General features: G+C 37.2%; 2 protein-coding genes across 4 annotated transcripts in view; one reads left to right on the top strand and one right to left on the bottom strand.

The window, feature by feature from the left end:
* The first annotated feature begins 951 nt into the window (after positions 1-951).
* LOC104882597 (putative pentatricopeptide repeat-containing protein At1g12700, mitochondrial) lies at positions 952-2,562 on the top strand. The gene has a single exon (XM_010666613.1). It carries the CDS (start codon positions 952-954, stop codon positions 2,560-2,562), a length of 1,611 nt encoding a protein of 536 aa, XP_010664915.1.
* A 525-nt stretch (positions 2,563-3,087) lies between these two features.
* The window catches only part of LOC100259143 (BEACH domain-containing protein B), a 65,607-nt gene continuing 49,820 nt past the window's right edge, over positions 3,088-18,874 (bottom strand). For 2 of the 3 annotated variants that reach the window (XM_010666119.3, XM_010666121.3), the window contains 5 exons: positions 8,482-8,607; positions 8,007-8,378; positions 7,692-7,923; positions 4,406-5,154; positions 3,088-3,573 (listed from right to left, as the gene is read on the bottom strand). In XM_010666119.3, the coding sequence (XP_010664421.1) occupies positions 4,454-5,154; positions 7,692-7,923; positions 8,007-8,378; positions 8,482-8,607 (1,431 nt within the window). In that variant the 3' untranslated portion in view covers positions 3,088-3,573; positions 4,406-4,453. The remainder of the gene's footprint in view (positions 3,574-4,405; positions 5,155-7,691; positions 7,924-8,006; positions 8,379-8,481; positions 8,608-18,874) is intronic. The other variant, XM_010666120.3, reaches the window with a different exon arrangement.

The raw sequence follows: 18,874 nt of genomic DNA, 5'->3' as shown, positions 1-18,874 counted from the left end.
TCGAGACCCGATCGAGGCCCAACGGTCTCCTGCCAAGCATTAAATGTTAACGGCTAGTCAACCGGTCGACCCCCAGCTCGACCGGTCGAACCCCAAACGGCTAGTTTGGCTTTTTTCTTCTATAAAAAGGCTCCAATCTTCATTGTTTAAAGAGCTTAACCTTCTCAAATCATTCTTGATTATATTTGAGCCTTGGAAGAGTGTTTTTGAGTGCACCATTATTTCATAACTTGCATATCTTTAGTGCACCATTCAATCCTAGCTTTTCTTGTATCATTTGAGCTTAAAGTTCTTGTGCTAGGATTTTTGTAAACCTTTGAGATCATTATTTGTAAACCTTGAGAGGAAGTTTCAAGAGAGGGATATCTCTTGAGAATTGTAAAGGGTGCTTGGAGCCAAAAGTCCAAGAGGGTGAATTGGAACCATAATCCAATTGTAAGAAGATTGGAAGCTTGGTTGAAGCTTCAAGCTAGTGGAACCCTCACTCGGTTAGGAGGTTGAGGAGAGTGGATGTAGGCCGGGTTGCGCCGAACCACTATAACTCTCGTGTTTGCACTCTCTCTTCCCTAACTCTTTTAATTTATATGCAATTGTCTTTATTTTGCTTATCATATACTTGCATATAAATTGTCTCTTATTTTTACTTAGTTTAAATTTGAAAAAGAGACCATCACCCTATTCACCCCCCCTCTAGGGTGATTATCATAGGTTGGATTAGCCTCAAATTCCTAACACATTTTTTATAAAAATAATTTTTACTATTTTATAAAAGAAAATTTTATTTTTATAAGAAAAGAATAAAAATATTTTTGTTAAAATTAGGCTTAAAAAACGGATGGAGGGTTAAAATTGGGTGTTCAACTATCTTTTAATCAAATAACCCAACGTCTTATATTATTAAGTATTAATAAAAAACAAAAATCCGCTGCTGCTCAGTGCCCGGCCACCACCATGAAACTACCCTTATTCTGTCACATCCTTTCCCGTCGTCAACTGTCAATCTACTCCACCCCCTTCCCCGCTGCGCCGCCGCCACCGTCATCGGACCATTTTCTTTATCTAAAAGACCTATTCTCTATATTCACAGCCCTCTCAAACAATCCCAGAAACTACAAAGCCCTGAGCACTTTAAATTCGTTGCTCAGCCAAGCCCATCACTTGGATGCCGCAACTTCAGTTCTCGTAATCCACGCTCTCTCCCAGTTGAACAAGCTCCAGAGAGCTAAATCTCTTATTTTCAATCTCAAATCCCAGGCTAATCTATCCCACTACTTCCTCTACAGCGTTGTCATCGATTCTGTAGTTAAACACGGTACGATAGACGAGGTCGAGGCCTTCTGGGCCGACATTTTCAGGCCTCCTACAATCGATGTTTCCGATTATGTGATCTATGTTTGTAAATTCGGCGACGCGAATGATATTAGGAGGGTTTCCCACAGAATTTTGATGGGTTGCAGCGGGTTAAGGCAACAGAGCTATGCGGGCCTGATTGGGGCTTTGTGCAGGGAAAATGAGGGGGTATTAGCCAAAGAGGTTCTTCGACAGATGAAGTCTAGGGGGTTTAGATGCGACGATATTACTTCCTTTGTGTTGTTTCGGTGTTTTTGTAGGAACGGGAATTTGGATGAAGCTGATTTGATTCTGAGGAAACTGGTGAAGAGAAGGTACCACATTGATGTTTGTGTTTACGGGAGTTTCATTCACGGGCTTTGTAAATCGGGCAAGTTCAGAGAAGCGGGTAAATTGTTTCGAAAATTGATAAAGAAAGATTGTTTCAAGGTCGATGGGGCTGAGTTGTTGAAGGAGGGGAGGAGGGCAATTTTTCAATTGAATTGTGAGGGTGTGGTTCCTGAGGTGATGGCTTATGAGATTTATTTCCGGTCATTGTGCAGTGCTGGAAAGCTTGATGAGGCGGAAGTGTTGTTGAAGAAGATGATGAAGAGGAGAACTGTGCCAGAGATATGTGTCCATGGTTCTTTCGTCAAGGCGCTGTGCCGGGCTGGCAGGGAGGTGGATGCTATGAAGTTCTTTTATGTGGAGAGAAAGAAAGGGCTTATTCAGGTGGATGAACTTGCAGGATTTGTGATCAAAGAGCTTTGTGGAATAGGGAAAGTGGATGATGCTGGGAGGATTTTTCATGAAACTCTTGCAAATGGTGGGTTTGTTAATCCCACGGCTGCTTCTAACTGTATACTTGCTAGTTATTGGGAAGTAGGAAGAGTGGCTGAAGCAGAGAAATTGTTTGGCAGTATGCAGACTGGAGGGTTTGGATGGCCTGATTTATTGACTTATACTACCATGGTGAGTGGGTATTGTAACCAAGGAAATGTTTCGAAGGCGGTCAGCTTGTTTGGAGAAATAGCACATAGTAATATCCCAGTTAATGGAAAATTGTATGAGATAATTGTTAGAGGATTGTGTGATGGTGGGCGGCTCAAGGAAGCACATATGTACCTAAATGAAATGATCAAGCATGGGCATATGATTTCTTTCACCAGATGGAAAGCTCTTTTTTATTCCACATTTGTTGGTAATAAACATGGTTTCTCACTTGGATTCTGAATTTGGCAGACAACAGTTGAGAAATGTGGTTTCTTAGTAGAATGATGACATCCATGAACTCGGTTATAAGCATTATTTGAGCTTATATGCAGAACAGTTAAGTTTCTGTCTCTACAAGTAGAAATTTTTAGCAGGTATGTAAAACTGAATAATGTTAATGCCCTGAGAACAAAGGTGTACCTGCTTGGATTTGAATTGAATCCTCAGGTGTCCGGTCAGGCGCATCAATTTTCCATCAAGTGATGACTGAAGCAATAAAATGAAGCCTTCACTGCATTACCAAGCAACAGGTGCGAACGGGAAGAGGCTGTCAGATTTCTCATGCTCGTGTCAATAGAAACTTTTTGCCATAATTGAACGCTTCATAAACCGAGAATATGATGCAAAGACAGCCTAGAGAAGAGGAAATATGATGGATAAATTGGACATTCTCCCCCATACAATGAGAAGATGATTCTAAGGAAGCCTGGAATAATCAGCTACGGTTGTAGACAGTTGACTAACCTTGATTAAAAGGAGGATATGTTGGATTAACAAAATTCCATTTACTTTAGGACAAGGCCTGAAGCCTATCTGTACAAAGTTTTTAATACACTCGCTGTTGCAGAAAGAAAATAAAAATCTGAAATATCACTATTGGTTACATAATGTTTCTGATATACCCGCCTGTAAGAATATAGTGTACATGAATGTGTTAGCATCCGATTCTGACCACAACTAGCCTCCTCAAGGTAGATGAGACGGTTTAATAGAATGTAGCATCTGCCCACCTTTTGCATGAGTTTATGAGTACAAGTAGCATCTTGCAAACCATTTGAGATGTATGTATGTTGCTGATGAAGCGGAAGACGCTTCCATCTAGTTGAAGCAAAATGCCGATACAACTGTGAATCTCTTTATTGTCTTCATACATGAAACATTTAAAAGAGATAATTCCCCAAGGGAGAAATTTGGGGGTCTGAAGATCTCCACTCAGTGATGGATGCTTTCTGCATTTGAGCAGAGAGACTCCTGTGAGGAAAAATAGAACATAAGAATGAAACTTTAACAACCAAGTTATTCCTAAAAGTACAATATGATAAGCACTATGATATGAGTATAATACAACTGATTTTCAAAAGATCAACAAAAAATATGCACATAACTTTTGATAGAATAATATGCATTTCTTACTAGTGTAGGAGGCAAAGATGTAAATGAGAAATAAGAGGTGGCTTATAGTAGGATAAAAATTTCTTGGTAGCAACTTGTGAAATGAGAAACTCTTTTTGGCTGCATCTGTAGACAAGTCTCTTTCACCTATATCCATTTTTCTTTTTCTTTTTTTCATTTTTCCTAAATGGGGAAAAGTGGAATGACTTGAATAGATCTCTTTTTGGCTAGATAAAAGCTAAATGACATTCAGATGTAAGGAAACAGAGTTCAGTTCAGTTTTTTAAATTTATTACTAATCCTTTTTTTTTTTTTTATGTTCTATTTTTTAAATGTTTGATGATTTTCTGACTTACATAATTCAAAGTTTTGACAAAATAACACTTAATTCCTTGCTACATGGAATGTAAAACATCACAGTTTAAGCCGCAGACTTGTTTTGCAGAAAACCAACAAAACATCTCACTGAATGGAAATATAATATACTGAACTACAAATGGTATATGAAGAACTGATTAAGATCTGTACATATAATGGTGAAAATCAATACTTAAAAGAGAGGCATCAAACAAGTAAAATTGTATAACCATTGAATTGAATATGAATGATGAGAGAGATAATATTGAAGTGTGGAAAAGAGGAAAGTATTGGTTGTGTGAGCTTCTGAAAACATTCATGGCAAGCCACATACCTTAGAGCAAAAATCATAAACACATCATAGCAGTCCATAACCGTGGATCTATCCAGTTGCAGAAACTTTGGATTTCAGGTTTCGAGGAAGGCTAGCTTTTTGAAGTTGGGGATTTTCTATGGAGTACACAAGAAGACTTCCATCCTTGGTCCCAGCTAGGAAGCATTCTTCTGGGGTTACTGTTAGAGATGTTATTATCTTTCCAATTCCATTATACCTTTTCACAACCTCAAGTGAGTTCATCGAACGCACGATTATCTGCCCTTGGTCACCAGCACAAGCCAAAAACTCACCGCAACCACTTAGCTGAACACAGTTGAGGCGACCATTGGATTCAGAAGTGGCAATGTGTTTTCCGTTAATAGAGTACAGGTGCAAACTGAGATCATCATCAGAATAAAGCACAATCCGTCCATGCCGAGATGCAACAAGCTTTGACAATGCACTTCCAGATGGATGGCGAAGAGATCTTACATATCTCCCCTCCCTCAAGGTATGAAAAACACAGGTTCCATCTTTTGATCCACTGATAACTATATCCAGCTCCACACTAACAAATAAGCATGTAATTATATCATCATGCCCACAGAGTATATGAAAAGGAGTTTCAACAATCACATAGTCTTTACGGGGTAGCTCCGCTTGTGTAGTTTTAACTCTTTTCTCCGAGCCTCTGACACGAGAAACCGCCCATACCATGACTGTTGTGTCATAGCTTCCAGTTGCAAGGATACGTCCATCAGATGTGACTGCAATAAGTAATAATTGCCAATAAGACAGTGAAAACTTATGAAAGCTCTCATACATAGTGTGTTGGTTGTGCATGAGCATAGGGTGGACATAAAAAGGTTGTTCTTAAAACTCGTTTATACATAGAGGCATAAGGACACAGAGTGAGAGAGAGAGAGACCCTCTTTAAGAAAGTATCTCATGTACCATGCCTAGCCTTACAATTTATTTTGTTCCATTTTTTGTTGGTTATTTTTTTCCGACCTCTCTAATCTCATAGGTGGCCAATGAGGAAAGAGGACCTTGGAAGTTGGATAGGTGGTTTCACCAAAATTATTGATGTTGCGAGAGACTTGAGATGGTCTTTCTCTTGGATGCCACATTTACCTCATAGCATCTTATCTCTTTGCCAAGCCAGGGGCTAAGTAGCTGGTTTCTTTTGGAAGGGATTTTTTACATCCTTGAGTTGTATAGAATCCTTTAAGATTTGCATACAACTTTGTCTCCAAGATTCATATTTTGCAGCTTGTTAGTCATCTATACTCTTACTTTGCATTTCTTTTTCTTTAATCAGGTTTTAAATATTTTGGAAGAGTTTTCCATCCTTCTTTGTGATTTTTAATTCATTATTCATATTAATGAATTTATTTTTTTCGATCACAAGAGAGTATTTTTCATATAACTACAAACTGGATGAACCACAAGCTATTTCTGAATTTCATAGATAGGACCAAGTTTGAGGAAAAATTTCAAACATCATCATACAAAAATCTCAAAAATATTTGTTTATCTTCAGGGTTTATTGTGGCTTGATCCTCAATCAATTTGCACACTAGCATGTGCCCTGTGGAGTCATGTCTTTGCAATTGCAAAACAAGTTTGAGAGCCCAAGAGAATCGGTACCATGGGAGTGCGTCATGATAGCTACTATTTTGACCATTGTGGTGAGAGAAATACTAGAATGGTTTCTCAAGTAAATATGATAATAGATAAGAAATAGCGAACAGGATTAAACATCATATGTGGCCTTCATCTACAATTTTTTTTTTTTTTTTTTTTTTTTCAGAGCATCCGTCCTTCTAACAATGGATGGGATTGCAGAAGCATATTTTAGAGTATCCTGGACTATTATAAGGAAAGAATGGTGCCTTCATTGTTTAGAAGTTTTAGAATGCCTCATGCAGTCACTTGATTGTTTGCACTTATCATCATCGGTTTCAGATACGAGATCCTAATCTTTATCTTCTTCAGGGCTTTTTACATTCAAGTCTTTCTTTCTAGCCTTGTCCCAATTTTCTGGTTCTTCCTCATTTTTCCCTACTAAGTTCGTTTGGAATTCTCAAGTCTTTTTCAAAGTCAAGTCCTTTGTCTAGTTAGTGGCACACAAGAAGGTAAATACTAATGACTTGCTACAATTGAGAAGATCCTACAAAGCTCTTAGTTCTGACATTTGTAAGTTGTGCATGAAGCATGGTAAATCAGCAAATCATCTTTTCCTACATTGCTCTTTGACGATGGGGTTGTGGCACAGATTATTTCAGTTAGTCAAGACGGATTGGGTTACCCCGAGGAGCATCTCCGACATGATATCCATCAATTATAAGGGTTTTGGATTATCTAAGAGATGGATAGTTTTATGGCAAGCTACGTGCATTGCTTTAATTTGGGTTGTATGGCGGGAAAGAAATGCGAGGATATTTGAGGACAAAGTAAGGAATTCAGAGAATCTTTGGGATTCTATTCATTTCCTTGCTTCTCTTTGGGCTTTTTGTTCCATGGCTTTTAAGGGGATTCCCCTTAATGTGTTACAACTAGATTGGCTAGTGTAGCTCCAATGGGATGGTCTAACCTAGAGAGATTGTTGGTTGTTTCATTGTAGATTCTTGTTCTTGTATTCTTGTAGTTTAGCTTTTCTTTGGTGGGAGGATTCTTCATCCTTCTCTTGTACTTCTTTTTTCTGTTAATTTATCTCTTTGTTGTTTCCTATCAAAAAAAAAAAATGATGCCTTCATTGTTTAAACATCTAAACTTGAATATAAAGGGTTCCTCACTAAGTAATTCCGATTATATGACTGTGGCTGGTTTATGTACAAATCCCACCAGATCCATCCTTTTCACTTTTTCTACAGTTAATGGATAGGCTCCAAGCAGACTCACCTTGAGTAACACAGGTGAGATGAGATATAGGATAACTTTTCAAAGACCCTCTAGATCTAGGAGTGATAACAGTAATTAACATTCACCTGCCACAACCCTTTGGATGCCTTTACCAATTACCACCATGCTAGATTACTTTTGACCTTTTAATTTGTGGAGTCGATACACTCTCAAACATTACCCCAAATAAGTCTAGTCCAAAGTCATGTAAAGTAATAACACATAAATAAAATAAAATTTTCAATTTCACAATCTCTTGAGTGTTTTAAGTTCATGTTTCAAGCTCATCTTGTTTTGATTTCTCAACTGAAAAATCTACAGGTCAATACAAAACACCTAACAACTCAGTTTGAACTTATTCTATGTGAAGATTTAGTGTTTTTCAGTTATGAAAATATACCTGCAACACAGCTAACAACATCTTTATGCTGTCGGATGCTCTGCACCATTCTTCCATCATTTAGGGATATGACCTGGAAGCTATTTTCCCAATTGCCACATGAAATTAAAAAATTTTCAGATGGTGTCTGCATTATTGCAAAGCATTGCGCTCCGAGTTCAATATATTCAGCCAAAGGACTTCCAATTTTTCGAGAAGAAAGGATGTCAGAACCAATCCCAAAAAAAGGATCCTGCAAAAATTCCACAGGTAACTGTGAGGACAAAGGCATCTTAAACTTTTCTATTGTAACTGAACAGAGTACAACAGTTCCACCTGTGACCCAGAGAAGGTAAAATTTCCACCGGATTGAAGCTGGGTTGTCAACCACATCTTAACTGACATGGTGAGCCCCTGGTTGACAAGGACAATGTTTGAGTCCAATATACCAACGTATAATACAGCTGATGTTGGAGAACTTGTACTAGAGACAATAGAAGTCAAATTAATAGAACCAGGAGCGAAGTATAAAGGATGAGCAATAGGTATTGGTGGTCCTCTTCTAGGGTGCTTTTTACGAAAAATCTGGATAGGCGTCTGGCCAAAATTTGCAATCTGGTCTTCGATGGCTGATCTTTGCAAATCATCTTCCATGGTTTCTAGCTCCACAGCACCTTCATAAGTTAAATAGTAAAAAATATTTGCTGCCTGTAATCCAATATTATTTCCAAGGAATCATTAAATTTGAAAACAATAATATCAAATTGTTCCACATTTTTGAAAGCAAAATTCTCATGATGCTAGAGGATACCTCAACTGCTGGTTTTCCACGTTGCTTGTAACCAAATACCAAATCAATCCAGTGGTGAAGATTTGAGCTAACATATTCACTTTCAAGAGCCTCCCGGTTTCGATTTATAAATTCTTCAGGCGAGCCCTGCAGATATAAGTTCAATTTAATTCTTCTTCTTGGAGGTTAAAACAGAATACAGCTAGATTTCCAAAGCAAAAATTGCTTGTTTGGTTGGACACAACATAGCAAGAAAATTTCTAGCCACTTCATAAAAGAGAAAATGGACTAGCTTCATCTCAGAATAGAATGATTCAGAGGGATAACTAACCAAAACAATGGGATTTACCACAATTTGCTTTAAATGACATTAACACTCATCTTGATGTAACCCCAACTTATGTAGTCCTTTCTTTATGAGAAATACTAAATTAGCTTAAAGAACTTGATGATGTACAAGATGCACATTTGCTTTAAAAACTCACATCAATGAATTAGTTTGTTTATGATGAAAATACAAAAAAACAAAAAACAAGATGTACATTTGCAACCAAAGATCTAAAATCACAATTTTTTTTTAATTTTTTTTTTGATAGGAAACGACAAAGAGATATATTGATAGAAAAAAGAAGTACAATAGAAGGATGAGGAATCCTCCCACCAAAGAAAATCTAAACTACAAATACAAAAACAAGAATATACAAAATAAAAATAAGCAAACTCTCTAGGTTAGACCAACCCATTGGAGTTGCACACTGCTAGCCAATCAAGTTGTAACACATTAAGGGGAATCCCTTTAAAAACCTTGGAACAAAGAACCCAAAGAGAAGCAAAGAAATGAATAGAATCCCAAAGATTCTCTAAATTCCTTACTTTATCCTCAAATATCCTCGCATTTCTTTCCCGCCACACAACCAAAATTAAAGCAATGCACGCAGCTTGTCACAAAACTATCCCTCTCTTAGATAAACCAAAACCCTTATAATTGATGGACATCATGTCGGAGATGCTCCTCGGGGTAACCCAATCCGTCTAGGCTATCTGAAATAATATGTGCCACAACCCCATCATCAAAGAGCAATATAGAAAAAGATGATCTGTTGATTTTCCATGCATCATGCACAACTTACAAATATCAGGACTAAGAGCTTTGTAGGGTTTTCTCAATTGTAGCAAGTCATTAGTATTTACCTTCTTGTGTGCCACTAACCAAACAAAGGACTTGAATTTGAAAGGAACTTGAGAATTCCAAACGAACTTAGTATGGAAAACTAGAGAAGAACTAAAAAATTGGGACAAGGCTAGAAAAAAAGATTTGATTGTAAAAAACCCTAAAGAAGATAAAGACCAGGATCTCGCATCTGAAACTAAAGGTGATAAATGCAAACAATCAAGTGACCACATGAGGTATTCTAAATCTTCTATCTCAGAATCAGAAAGGTTACGACGGAAATTAAAGTTCCAAGAGAAGGGACAAGTAGAACCGAGAATCGAAGATATAGGAATAGTTTTATCCGTGACTACTCTAAATAGTCTTAGATATTGGGATCCCAAAGGTTGGTCCCCCCACCAACAGTCTTCCCAAAACCGAATTCTTTTCCCATCTTCTTCCACAAACCGAGTAAACTTGGAAAAATCCTGGAAGACTTATGCAATAGCTTTCCAAGGACAATGATGTGACCATCTGATTACAGTGTTGCCATTCCAACCATTGGAATATATCCCATAAATGCTTAAAATAACCTGATGTCACAGAGCTGAACCCTCCATAGGGTATCTCCACAACCATTTCCCTAAGAGAGCGATATTCCTTAAAGAAATCTTCCCAAATCCCAATCCCCCTTTTGCCTTCTGATTACACACTACATCCCAACTAACAAGATGATTTCTTTTACCTTTCCCTGACCATAAAAAATCCCTTTGCAATCTCTCAATTTTTGCAGCCACTAATGCGGGAATCTTAAACAAGGAGAGAAAGTAGCTAGGCATGTGGGTAAAACAAGAATGGATAAGAGTTATCCTACTTCCAAACGATAAGTAAGCCTTTTGTCACCCATCTAATCTCCTCGAGATTCTTTCAATCACTGAATCCCAAAAGCCACAAGCCTTTGGGTTCCCTCCCAAAGGAAGACCCAGGTAGAGTATAGGCCAATCAGAAGCCTTGCAATCAAGCAACTCGGCTAACCTCGAAAGATGATCCTGATCAAGATTGATGTCATAAAGATTACTCTTGTCAAGGTTAACCTTAAGCCTAGAAATATGCCCAAACACTAATCTACTCTAGATATACATGGAAATGCACATCTAAAAGTGATTATAAATATGATTATAAATGCACATCCAAAAATCACAATTTTTTTATCAGTAGTAAACATTTTATTATCATGGAATAAGTAAATACAAAGATAGACAAGGAACCCTTTCCCCAATCACAACCACTACATAATTTTGATCAAAAGTGAAAAAAAACTATCTACTCTAGATATAAATGGAAATGCACATCTAAAAGTGATTATATATATGAACTTACAAGCTTAAGAGGAGTTGAGAATCCCCTACAAAATTAGTAAAACTGGTAGGCTCCCCGTTTTGCTAACTTATCTACTACCCCAAGGAATCTGGCAAAATGAACACGTAAACTCTAGAGTAATATAAAAAATTTGGCACAACCATCCATCAAACTTGCGTAAGCTGCTCTCTTTTTTATTTATTCAAGAAAAGATTCTTGTAGAATCCCCTTCTACTAGAAGTTGAACACTCCTCTTGGATAAGCCTCAATCCATAGCAAGTTCTAGGCCTTCCAACAAGGCTAATATCTTTGCCTCAACGGCTAAACCTACTCTGGCACTGTTATAGAATGCACTCACTAAAGTTACATGATGATCCCTAAATGTTTCTCCAATTCCTAACTGTCTTGAGTTACCCGAGGAGCATCCATCAAAATTCAACTTGATGTTGCCCATTAGAGGAGGTATCCATGTAGGGAGTATCTCCTCAACCAACTTACTTGATTTGCTTACTGGCTTCCAATCTAGTAGCATAATGCTCAAAGGGTGCCCACAAATGGTGCATTAGCTAATGCCTAGTGAGAAATGGAGAAATAAATTAGATCCTACATTGTGTCTAAAGCACTGCATCTATCCTAAAAATTCCTTGCATTCCTCTCACCCCTAATATTATAATGGTAAGAACATGCATAAGAAGTAAGTTTGATGGATGCATAGATTTATCGATATTCTTTTTAACTACTAAGAAGAAAGAACATGCATAGATTTATCAAGAACCATATAGAAATATTACAAAATCCAACCAACAATTCTACTCAAAAAGTTATCCCAACTATTTGGGCTCAAGAGTCTTTTTTGTGGAAAAGAATGATTTATCCATTACAATTCTGACAAAACAACGGTATTTATAGCATACAATCCAACAAAATTAGGAAATTAAATTACACAAAGAAAGTTGATTAATTTCTAGAAATGTTCTATCAAAAAATAAATTAGGGAAAGAATTCTTTGGTATTGTCAATAATATTAGTTAACACTCCTCCTCAAGTTGGTAAGTAGATATTATTCGTTCTCAACTTGCTACTTCTAAACTGAATTACTCGATAGGTAATTTGTTAGGATATTAGCAAGTTGCTCATCTATTGAAACATAAGGAGTATAAATTAATCTATCATCTAGCTTCTCTTTGATAAAGTGTCAATCCACTTCCACATGTTTTACAAGGTCATGTTGAACTAGGTTGTGAGCAATATTGATTGTTGATTTATTATCATCGTATAGCTTCATGGTCCCCATCCTCTTTACTCCTAGATCACCAAGAATTATTTTCAACTAAAGTAGTTCACAAATTCTTTGTGTCATGACTTTGAACTTTACTTCTGTACTAGACCTGATAACTACAACTTGTTTCTTATTTTTCCATATCACCAAATTTCTCCCAAGAACAGTACAATACTTAGAGGCTGATTTGAGGCCTACTATTGATTCAGTCTAGTTTGTGTTAGTTTAGGCTTTCAAGCTTAGCTCTTCATTTTTCTTGAAGAGCATTCCCTTACCTGTAGTGGATTTCAGGTATTATAGATTCTATGTGTAGCCTATAAGTGGGCTTCTTTAAGGGAATGCATGAACTGACTTATTACGTTCATTGTGCAGGCTATATCAAGTCTTGAGTGAGACAAATAAATGAGTCTCCCAGCTAGCCTTTGATAACTCCCCTTGTCTTCAGCTCTATCTTCTAAGTCTTCTCCAAGTTTATGATCTTATTCAATAGATATGTCAACATTTTTACATCCAAGCATCCTAATTTCTTTGAGAAGATCAAAAAAATATTGTTGTTGGGAAATAAAAATATCATTTCTTGAATGAGTCACTTCAATTTCCAAGAAATACTTAAGCTTGCTTAAGTATTCTATCTCAAATTCTTTAGCTAACCTTTTATTAAATTTGTCCATTTGTTTAATATCATCCCTCTTCACAATTATATCATCTACATAAATAATTGGGCTATGATTTTATTAGTTAACAGTTTGATAAAAAGTGTATGATCCCTCTAGCTTTGTTAGAACTTCCAATTTCTCATAGTTTTAGCAAATCTTGCAAACCATGCTTTAGGAGATTGTTTTAGGCCATATAATGCCTTTTATAGTAGCATACTTTATTAGCCTTGAATCCATCATGGAACCCTAGAGGTGCTTCCATGTAGACCACTTCTTCTAGGTCATCATGCAAGAAGGCATTCCTAACGTCAAACTGTTGCAAAGAAGTCAAGATCAGCTACTAAGGATAATAATACTGGTATAATATTCAACTTTGCTATCAGAGCAAAGGTTTCCTTTGAATGGTAAACTAAAAAAATATATAAAAAGTGCAAGAAAAATGTCGCATCAAAGTATGCAATTAAGGACAAAAGGTAAACAAGAGAGAAAAGGAAAAACAAATACCAATCATCAAAACAAAAACCAATCCCTTACACCCTTAGAAAGTTGGATTGCCTCCAACAGGTACTTCCAAAACCAGAAAACACCCCAAACCTAGACCAATTGAAACACCTTGAAACCTGGAAAGAACATAATCTGACTCTGAAGCAAAATCCCTCAACCAAACCAAGAGCGAAAAAGAAACCTCACAGAATGAGAGTTGAATCCCCACTACTCCTCTCCCTTCCCTCAACTATCAGAGGAAAACTATTGTAATTAATTGAGCATTCCAATTTTTAGATTTCCTTGTCAAAATGGGATACGACAAGAAAGGTTTCCTCTTTCCTTTTAAGGCCTTAACATTACACTTTTTTTTTTACTCTATTTTCCTTAGAAAGAACTAATCTCCTTTTCAAAACTCGTAACTGGCATCCCCATTAAACTACTAAAATTGATCAACTTATTGGAAAGACCTGTCAGAAATAAACTCCTCCCACCACCGAATCACAACTGGACTCCATGGCCTTAGAGAGCTCATCTCCTCAACCCTAACCACCATCCCCATACACAAAGGACCTTTTGCAGCATTCCTCGTCAAATCCAACAAAACCACCATATTGAAGCATCATCCTTAGCGGCCGAGATCTAGATCCCAAATTCCCAAAGAAAGGCTCCACCTTTGATTGATTAGTTGGCCCACTACTAACAATGAGCGACTTAAATGAAGAAGAAAAAAATGAGGGGGAAGGGAGAAAGGGGACATGATAGCCTACCTTCAAGTCCCATTGGTTCTGCCAAGAGGGCGTCATCAACTCCCGAAACCTATTCCCCCGAACCTTGAGACATTGCATTCAAAAGAGGGTTGACGAAGGTTGCCCTGGGCCAGACAAATGCATCATCAACTAGAAAGCTCCGAAGACCTTGTTGGGCCTTCTTACCCATAGTTTTTTTCTTGGGTTTGGAAAAAAGACCTTTAACCCGACTCTTAGAAGGGTAAGAAACCTTCAAATCATAACTCAAGGGAATGGCCCAATCTTGGCTAGACTACCACAGCTCCCTCCAAAAGAGCTTAAAAATTTGTTGCTATGGGTTAGCTCAATAGGGCTAAGCAAGAGCTCCCTTCACCCACATTCTAGTCTTGAGAAGACTTAGGCCGACGACTCACAAAGAGACCTAAAATGCTTTACGATCATGCTATTGTCTATTCTAGAAAAAGTTACCTCCATTTTCGTGTGTGGTGTGAAACTTGGCTTTGGACCCAATGCGTGCAAGTCTTCATCAACATGTTTCTTTTCATCCTAATCCACTCCAAACTTCATCAACACAAACACCTCCTCTAAAGCAACTAACATCTGGCCTCCACTAATCTAACTACAATCTTCTTCCCTCAAACATACTAGGCCTCGAATGCTAAACCCTTTCAGCTTTAGAAACATTTCAAACTCAAATAACATCATAGGGCCTTCCAACAAAGATAGTTATAAATCATTTTTCAATCCCCAACAATGCATAGCCTAAGATTTCAATGAATTCATAATCGGCATTCGGCCTAAAGAAACATCCTGCCTCTCCATTAGACACTTCTTGAGGAACACCAAATTGCTCATAACCTCCTCTATCTTCTCAATCCAAACAGCCTCACCCACCTTTTTTTTGCCTCTATTCAGCACCTCTACAAAGGAAGCAAGCCCTAAATGGGTATCCCTTCCCTTCTCTTCCAACTACCAAACAAACTCCTTAGAAGCCTTCAAATACCTAGGTGCAACGACAACTTTGATGTTCCCTAGTTAGGTAGCAAAAATCTTCCATCCCCCCAGAAGTTCCCTTCCCTTTGGAAAAACTAAAAGGAATCTTTTTTTTTTTTTCTACAATTAAAGCTAAACAAAGTTGAAATTTTTCGACTTTGTTGTTATGCAACTCTTAACTTGTAGCCCCTTCCACCTTCATTCCACACCTTTCTGAATGACTACCTATACTTCCCTTCATAGTAAGTTTCCACCTCCTCTAGCAACCAAGCAAGGGTCCTCCCTCCAAATTTGATCTAAAAGAAGAACCCTTGACCCATCTCCATAATCTCCAAATTTCAAAGGATCTCAATTCCACTCCAAACTAGCATTTTCTTCCATGAGATTCCATCTCAACTTAAGAAGGATGATCCTACCAGAGCAAAGGTTTCTTGATAGTCCACTTCATCTGTTTGAGTGTAGCCTTTGGCAACAAGTCTAGTTTTCTATCTCTCCAAGGTTTCATTTGCCTTATATGCTAAACACTCACTCACTCCACCGGTTTCTTCCCTTTGGATAATTCAACAATTTCTTATGCCTTCTTATTTTTTATTTTTTGGCTTTCAAAAGCACTCACCTCCTCACTCGCAACTTTCCTCCAATTCCCATTCCTAAGTGCTTCTTAGTTCGTGAAATTTCAATAAGATTTGATCATGTGATGAAGGCTTGATGCTGTGAGGGTAATCTATCAAAAGATAGAAGTTAGATACAGGGTGTTGGGCATGTTTTTTAACTCATTTCCTAAGAGCTATTAGCAAATGTAAATCTTTAAACATGAGTGACAAAGGAGAATGACTAAGGTTAGATTTAGAACTTGTCACAATTATGGATTCTTATGTTTACACTAGAATAGGGTTCAACAATCTTCTCCTTGAGTAAATTCATAAAGTTTGTTAGCAGTGTTTTAAAAAAAAAAACACTTTTAATCTAAAAAGTGTTTTTAAAGAAAAATCAAGTTTTTGACAAAATTTGGGAAACACATTCAAAATTTTGAAAAATCACTTGTAATGTTCAAAAATCACTTGCAGTGTTTTTTAGAGAAATACTTGATAAGTAATTATCCTAAAAACAATTCCAAAGAAAACACTTCAACTAAAAACACTTTAAGTAGAAACATTGTCAAACGCACTCATAGTGGCATGGTAACAATACTACCCTTTTTCTCATCCTCATTCTTGGGTTTAGATGTGTCAACCCCTATAGGAGTGATAACTAGTGATAGAGACTCCCCCTGAAGATGAGGATTAGTGAAGGGTTGGTTTTCAGTAAAAGTGACATCCATAGAAATGAAAAATTTCTTAGAAATAGGGTTATAACATTTATACCCCTTCTTATTTTGTGAAAAACCAACGGTGACACATTAAAGAGCTCGTGAATCAAGTTTACCACAACTTTGAGGATGGATATGGACAAAGGAGACACATCTAAATACTTAGGTGGGATCATGCTAAACCCATGAAAATCATAAAGAATTCAGAAAGAACATTTATTAGGGCTTTGATTCCTAACACTTTCAAAGGTAACCGATTGATTAAGTAAGAAGCAATTAAAACCGCTTCCGTCTATTGTAATTTAGGCACACTCTTCTCAAATAATAAGGCATGAGTTACCTAAAAAAGGTGACAATATTTTTCTCTGACTCCATTTTGTTATGGAGTATCCATACATGATGACTCGTGTTTTATTCCTTTCCTCTAGGTTTCTTTTTCAAAAGGTATAACCAAGTGACATGAGAACAATCATCAAAAAAAGAAACAAACCAATGGACTCTAGTGATATTAGAAATTTGAGAGGTCCCAAACATCACTATGAATTAATGTAAAGGGATAAGATGATCTATTATAATTTGAAGGAAAAGGAACTTGATGATGTTTGATCAAGTACAAACTTCACAATGAAAGTCATTAATGTCTAAATCTCAAAGTAATAAAGGAACCATGGTCTTCGACATGGAAAAAGAAGAATGCCCTAAACGTAAATGATGTAGCTAGATTTGGATTTTATTTGATGAAAAACTTGAAAGATGAGATAGAGGTATGTGACCCCTATCATTGTCACTCCAAGCATCAAGATAGTAGAATCCCTCCGCTAGCATGACCAATCATCCTCCCTATATCCAGGTCTTGAAAAACATAATGGGATAGGAAAAATGTTACTTTGCAATTTAGATCATTGGTAACTTAATAAATTGATAGGAGATTTATGGAGAGTTTAGGAATATGTAGTATGGATTTTAGGGAAAGAAATGGGATAAGGGTAATTGTCCCTTGTTTGCTACAGAAGCCAAACTACCATCAGCTATTTTGACCTTTTGATTTCCAGGACATGGATTGTAAGACAAGAAATGGTGAGAGTTGTGGGTCATATGGTTTCTAGCACTTAAGTTTGTAACCGAATTTCCATCCCAACAATCTTTTGAGACACTAAAACAACTAGTCATGGAGTACTTATCTAGTTTGGCCAAGAAGCATGATGCACTAGGTTTATCTAAAGAGGTGAGAAAACCCCGAAGTCTTTCAATCTCTTCCTCTTTGAGTCCCTCAAAGTCCGAGCTGTTTGATTTCTCATGGTTGGCTTTCTCCTTCAAAATTGTCATATTTGCTTAGCCTCCTTGTCTGGACTACTCCGCATTTTGGTTTCCACCATTCTAGATGGTGTTTTTTTTTTTTTTTTGATCAGAAACGAAGAAAAATATATTAATAGAAGAAAAGATACAGGAGAAAGAAAAGATACAAAAGAAAGAGAAGAAACCAAGGGAAGGATGAGAGGTCCTTCCTACACAAACTGAACAAAGGAGAAAACTCCCAACAATAGAACTCTAAAAACAAAGAGAAACCCCAACATTCTTCAAACTTTTGAAGTGCAAACCGCAATCCAGTTGAGTTGTAAAACACTTAGAGGAACTCCTCTAAAAGCTTCAGTACAAGAAGCCCATAGAGAAGAATAGAACCAAATCAAATCCCATAACATCTCTTCCATTCACCCTTTATCCTCAAAGATCCTATTGTTTCTCTCTTGCCACACCATCCAAATCAAAGTAAGGCAAGCAATTTGCCAAAGTGTCTTGCCTCTTAACGAGTTTCTCAAGCCTTTAAAAGCAATAACCAACATGTCCTCAAAACTCCTTGGAGGGACCCAAACCAATCCTGCTAGATTGAACAACTTGTGCCAGAGTCCAATGGTAACAGGACAATGAAGAAAAAGGTGGTCAATCGACTCTCCATTTCCTTTGCAAAAAATGCACCATTGAGGACAGAGGGATTTGTAGGGTCTTCTCAATTGCAACTTATCATTGGTGTTTACCTTCCCATGTGCTACTAACCAAGCGAGGGCCTTAACCTTTGAAGGGGCTTTTGAACTCCACAAAAACTTGGCCGGAAGGAATAAGATAGGATTTGAGACTTTTGACAATACCAAGAAAAAAGATTTCACTGAAAACAATCCTGACGATGACAAAGACCACGCTCTTGAATCTGCCAAAGAAGGAGAGAAAAACACAGAACTAAGGGAGGACATTAATCTCTGAAGGAGATCAATCTTTGAAGCTATTAACTTCCAACACATCTCCTTTGTTTGCCTTTGTTTCTTGCAATGAATACATTAGAGGTTATCCCTATTACTTGGACGCTCAAATACATCTCTACCAAAATTTGTGCTAGGGATTAGACTGCTTTTAGAGCTTAAAATTGCAAAAGTAGACCCTTCA

The sequence above is a fragment of the Vitis vinifera genome, chromosome 18, assembly GCF_030704535.1.
Source record: "Vitis vinifera cultivar Pinot Noir 40024 chromosome 18, ASM3070453v1".
Classification (NCBI taxonomy): domain Eukaryota; kingdom Viridiplantae; phylum Streptophyta; class Magnoliopsida; order Vitales; family Vitaceae; genus Vitis; species Vitis vinifera.
This window is presented reverse-complemented; position numbering and strand designations above follow the sequence as displayed.